Below are 6000 nucleotides of genomic sequence, written 5' to 3'. Positions count from 1 at the left end.
TCTCTTATCTCTCCTCCCTCTGTCAGGCAGAAGATACAAGAAGATTGAGAACACGTACCAACAGACTCAAGACACGGCTTTAAGTCTCTTTATAACTTTCCCTAAAAATATGAAAGTTCATATATTGCTGCTGAATTATCTTTATAAACCCCACAGCTGAGACAAGGATAGACATAGCAAGACCCCACAAACAAAAATCACTTGTGAGATCGAGTCGGACTCCCAAGAACAAATCTTTTGCTCTTCCTCAATGCCTGAAGGCATGCAAACCTCAGAGCAGCCTGAGCCTAGCTTAAACATCTCATTTAAAGAACAGGACATCGAGCCATTCAAAAACTCCCAAGGTGGGCCCTCTGCATCACCTTCTGTGCTTGATTCACTGGAATATGGTGGGTGATATTAAGGGAAATAAATAGCACTGTAGGATAGTAGTAATGAAGTCAATAGCAGTCAAGATCTTACTGAATAATAGTATATGTTTGAAGAGCTGAATGGCCTACCACTACTTGAATTCACAAACTTTAGCCACGTATAGTTCTCGGATGATCTGGAAGGAGGCTATTTGGCCCATCAGATCTATGCCAGTAAATCCTCTTTGTAGCCCATTCTCTCCTTCTCCCCTCCAGTTCTTCCTAATTCACTCACCCACTGTAGGAACAATTTACAGTAGCTAATTAACCTGCCCTCCTACATGTCTTTGAGATAAAGATTAGCTTTATTTGCCACACGTACATCGAAAAATCCAGCGAAGTGCAATGCTCTCCTCAACGACCAAAGCAGTGTGAGGATGCGCTGGGGCAGCCCACAAGTTTCACCATGCTTCCAGCAGCAACAGAGCTTACTAACCCTAACCTGTGGGTCTTCTGGGATGTGGGGGGATACCCATGCAGTCCTGGGAAACATACAAATTCCTTACAGACAGCAGCAGGAATTGGCTCTGTAAAGCATTACGTTAACTGTTACGCTACTGTGCCAATGGATATGGGAGGATGACGCTCGGGCTGGCAGGTTAATAGCAGTGAACCCAATAGCAATCCAGATCTTACTGAATAGAAGGTGCAAACTTCACACAGAAAGCACCCGAGATCAGGGTCATGGTTCACTTTGAACTGTGTAGGTGCACAGCCGCACAGGAACTGAAATGCTCCCATGCATGTAGCCTTTGTTGCTGCGCATCTGGAATTTTCTTTCATATAATGTTAATATAATTTTGAAATTATGTGCATATAATTTTGAAAGCTAATATAACTGTGAAATACCCTGTATAATTAGGTGTTAATGAATATAAATTTTCTAAATAATAAATGCACCGCAACCTTTACTTTGAAACTTCCAGAGCTTCAATGTATCTACATTGTCAGTGCTTCAAGTTACAACACTGTTACAAATTGTAACACTAAACACAGAATGGAAATTGGTAGCTCATTGGTAATAAACCGTCAGCCAGCTGAATACCAATGCTGTCTAAGTTGAAGTGTTTACGAAACATGAAAGATTTTCTTTGTTGTACTGTATTTCATTAGAGCCTTCAATTAATAAATAAAATCAAAATAATGTGATTTTTTTTTCAATTTAATTCCAAATATTCTTAGCATGCATATATTTTAAAAACCGCGCAGTTCTCAGACGGTGTAACAATTTCCTGCTCAGGCAATGGTTGATCCACACAGTTGAAAAAGAGTAGAGGGAATGTTGGACTGGAAGCAATGAGACAGCAGCTCTCCAGCAATAACCTCCCAGATCAAATTAACTGTTGCTGTGACACCCACTATGGCACAGAAACAAGTCCTTTGGCCCATCTAGTCCCTGTCAAACTATGAGCCTGCCTTCCTGGTGAGGTTTTGGAGAAGGGTTGTGGACCTGTAAAGTTAATATGTTTTATTTTTCTTGCTGTTCACAGACACTGCCTCACCTGCTGAGTATTTCAGCTTGTCTTCCGGAAGAAACATTTTTTTGCAGTCTCAATACCTTCCCTGTGATGCAGAACTCAGAACTCTCTGCAATTTCTTGTGGTTTTGTCTAGGGATGACACTGTTTATCCCAGCTGTTATATATTCTCAAGAGGGAGGGGAGTCTGTTTCCACCGTCTGAAGCCTCGATTACCAGCAGCCACACAAATGGCATGGAGAGGAGTGGGGTGCGGAATTGTTATGTGGAGAACGTACTGCATGGAGACCAGTGAAAACTAAGTGAATCACAGCTTCCAAGGGCAAATTGGATAAGCACAGGAGCAAGACACGTTACAGGGCGCCAGACAGAGAGTAAATCACAGGATCAGAATTAGGCCATTCAGCCCATCATGTGTATTTCACCATTCAATCATATTTTCCTTCTCAACCCCACTTTCCTGCCTTCTCCCTGTTTCCTTCAATGCCGTGAATCAAGAACCTATCAACCTCCTCTTTAAATATACCCAGTGACTCAGGCTCCACAGCCAGCTGAGAAAATGAATTCCACAGATCCACTGGCTAAGGAAACTCCCCTTCACCTCTGTTCTAAAAAGGTATCCCTCTATTCTGAGGCTGTTCCTTCTGGTCCTAGACTCCTCCACTATAGGAATTATCCTCTCCATTTCAACTCTACAATAAGCAATACGTTTCAGAGACCCCCCCCCCCTCATTTTTCTAAACTCCAGCAAGTACAGGCCCAGAGCCAGCAAACATCCCCCATGGCTTAGCAAGAGAGTGCAAGGCTCAGGAGAGTGGGGTCTTTAAAAGAGCTAGGAGAGCCAGTGTGGGCTGAATGGCACCGAGGACGACTGCGATTCTTAATGACAAATTTCTAGCTTGTTCCTTGAATACAGCCGGGTCTCTTTATGGAGAGTGCGATTGAGTGAGGTTGATGGGGCAGACAACTTCCCTACACTCCCCTTGAGACCCCCAGCAGTGGATGTGGGAGAGGAGATGGGATTTAGGACAGAACACTCCTCTAGGAACGGGGAACCTGTATCAAACACTTGTAATCTTGCGGGTGGTAAATTTGCTACAGTCCTCCCCATGCAAGAATTTCCATCTACTTCGTGTTTTTAGTGGCATAGAAGGAGGCCATTTAGCCCATCACGCCTTTCTGTTCTCAATTTAATCCCATTCCCCCCCCCCCCCGTTATCTCCCTGCAATTTAATGTCTCCTCGCATTCCCATACCCTCCCCGCCTTAAAGTCTACCTCCCACCGATACACTTTGGGCCACTTTGTAGCGGTCAGTTAACCTACCAACCGGCACGCATCTGGGATGTGGAGGAAACCCGGGCAACCGGGGAAACACACAGCAAGACCGCGCAAACTCCACACAGTTCAATTACAATTGATAAATTCCTCAAACTGATTTTATGATTTGAAGTTTTATTCTTGTTGCCCGACGTGAGATTTTCTTTCCTCTTTTCCTGTTTTGTTTGGCTGCGATCTCTCCCCAGCAACTATCATTCCTTTGTTTCCGACCCTCTTTATCAGCGTCCCTGCAATTCCCTTTCCCTAGCAGACGTAGCAGCGAGGAACTGGGTTCGAAAGAAAGGAAAGACTGTGGGGTGAATGAAACGGTCCCGTCTCTCTCCCTCCCCAGCTGAAAGATCAGCTTCGCGCCTGCAGACACAGCGGTTAGAGATGACAGAGCAAACGCACAGAGCGGGCTAGACTGAGGAACTAAGTGACAAGAGGTCAAGGGAGAGACAGTAAGGCGGGAGACGTGGAGAAAGAAAACACGAAGTAAGACGGGAAAGAAGAAGAGTAATTGAGATAGAAAGGAAAATACGGAGAGGTTGTGAAGGTGCTGGAGAAAGCGAAACTCCGAGGAAGCAGAGATTACGGTGATAGAAAAGGGGAAACACGGGAGAAAAGGGGAGGGAGAAAGAGCAAGGAAGAAACTGGGAGAGAAAGGAAGACTGCGAGAAAAGAAATACGGAAAGAACAGAGGGGGAGGGACGGAGAGAGAGGGAGGGAGGGAGAGAAGGGGAGAAGGAGAGACGGGGAAGTAACAGGACTGAGAGAAGAAAAAAACACGGAGAGAGAGAAAGAGAAGGGTGAGGTTTGAGAGAGAGATGAGAGCCGGACAGATTTAAGCCCCAGTTTCCCGGTTTGAAGTGACGTCCCACGATAGGATGAATCGCTTCTTCGTCGGTAGCCTGGTCCTCCTGATGGCTGCCGTGCATCCGGTGACTTCCCACCCCCAGTGTCTGGACTTCAAGCCCCCCTTCCAACCCTCCAAGCCCCTATCATTCTGCACCATGTATTCCTCGTTCGGGTGCTGCGATTCTCGCCGGGACTCCGCCATCTCTCGAAAGTACCGACAAATCCTCAGATACTTCCACTCCTCAGCGATCCCCGTCTGTGCCAGGTACATCCAGGAACTCCTGTGCCAGGTGAGTCAGGGAGGCGAGAACGGGTCGGAATCGGGTTTTGGGTTGGTGGGGATTCGGTGAATTTTGGACCCAGTCTATGGGGCGATTGGGAGGGAGGGAGGGAGAGCTCTGGAATGAGAGAATTCTGCCTCCCTCCCCTCCCCCTCCCGCTCTGGGTTGTAAATGAGCCAGAAACCACTCACTTCACGGGAATTAAAGATTTCCATGACAACAATTCCCAGATCCAGAAAAAATATGACTGGAGTTCATTTTAGGGTTGGTTACTGCTGGTGAATTCTGGGATTAATCATTGATTTGCCGATGAAGGTTCACCGTCCGAAACGCCGACTATTAATTCTTTCAGAAGACGCATGCCGACCTGCTGAATTCCTCCAGCATTTTGTGTGTGTTACTCCGGATTCACAGAATCTCTTGTTTCATCGAATACTTCTGACTTCAGAGGATTTTGGATTGAGTTTGGGGATTCCAAATTGTTTCTGGGATTAAGGGTTGACAATTTCCAATTAAGGCTGACAACTCCTGATTGGGATAGGGATTGGGGACTCCTGAGTGGGATTGTGGACTTCCCTTTGAGGGCCATTCAGGACAGAGCTGAGAATTTCCCTCGGTCAGAGGGTGGTGAATCGTTGGTACTCTCCCTGCAAGGTGGTACAGGAGCGTCCTGGTTAACACAATCACTGATCAGGTTTCAGTTCCTGCAAGTAGTTTGTTCGTTCTTCCCCTGACAACACGAGCTTCCTCTGGGGCCCTGGTTTCCTCCCACGTTCCAATGATGAATGTTTAGGGTCAGCAAGTTGTGGACATGCTATGTTGGCACTAGAAGCATTGTGGCAATCGTCACTGATTTGATTTGACACGAATAACACATTTTGATGTTTCAGTGCAGTGTGACCAATAAAGCTGATCTTTACAGAGCTGATTTTTAAAGAGACCTTCAGTAGATCAATAGTTTTTGGATAATCAAGAGATATGGGTTAGTGCAGAAAATGGTGTTGAGGTAAAAAAAAAAAGCCAATCAAAAACAAAGCAGGACTGGAGGGCATTCGGCCCACCATGCCTCAATGGGAAAGTATATGGGTGGAAAAGGCTTAGAGGGATATGGGCCAAATGCAAACAAATGGGGCTAGCTTGGATGGGGATCTTGGTCAGCATGAACAGGATGAGCTGAAGGGTTGTTTCTGTGCTGTACAACTCAAACTCTACAACAGGAATAAGAGGCTGAATTGCCTGCTCCTGACCTTACGTTTATCTTTGTACTTGAAAACCCACCATTTTCCCAATGTGCCAATCCTTCCCTCCTGGTCCTGTAGTCAGTCTCCCAACAGGTCAGCCCTTTCCGGCGGATCCTGTAGTCTTGTCTCCCAACATGGCAATCCTTCCTTGTTGGTCTTGTAGCCTCCTAACATGCCACCCCTTCCTTACTCGCCCCGTAGTCTGTCCCCCATTGTGCCACCACTTCCATGCTGGTCCTGTAGCCTAACTCTCATTGTGCCACCCCTTCCCTGCTGATCCTGTAGTCTATCTAACAACGTGCCACCCCTTCCCTGCTGATCCTGTAGTCTATCTAACAACGTGCCACCCTTCCCTGCTGATCCTGTAGTCCATCTAACAACGTGCCACCCCTTCCCTGCTGATCCTGTAGTCCAT

At 46.4% G+C, this 6000-nt stretch overlaps 1 protein-coding gene across 3 annotated transcripts in view; it reads left to right on the top strand.

Moving 5' to 3' along the window:
* The first annotated feature begins 3553 nt into the window (after positions 1 to 3553).
* Positions 3554 to 6000, top strand: part of LOC140718976 (HHIP-like protein 1) — a 124865-nt gene continuing 122418 nt past the window's right edge. Inside the window, exon 1 of one of the 3 annotated variants that reach the window (XM_073033295.1) lies at positions 3554 to 4353. In XM_073033295.1, coding sequence (XP_072889396.1) covers positions 4093 to 4353 — 261 coding nt within the window. In that variant the 5' untranslated portion in view covers positions 3554 to 4092. The remainder of the gene's footprint in view (positions 4354 to 6000) is intronic. The other 2 variants (XM_073033302.1, XM_073033290.1) reach the window with 2 other exon arrangements.

Source organism: Hemitrygon akajei, chromosome 2 (assembly GCF_048418815.1).
Source record: "Hemitrygon akajei chromosome 2, sHemAka1.3, whole genome shotgun sequence".
NCBI classification, from domain to species: Eukaryota; Metazoa; Chordata; class Chondrichthyes; order Myliobatiformes; family Dasyatidae; genus Hemitrygon; species Hemitrygon akajei.
Note: the sequence above shows the minus strand (reverse complement) of the source record. Positions and strands in the feature narration are given on the sequence as shown.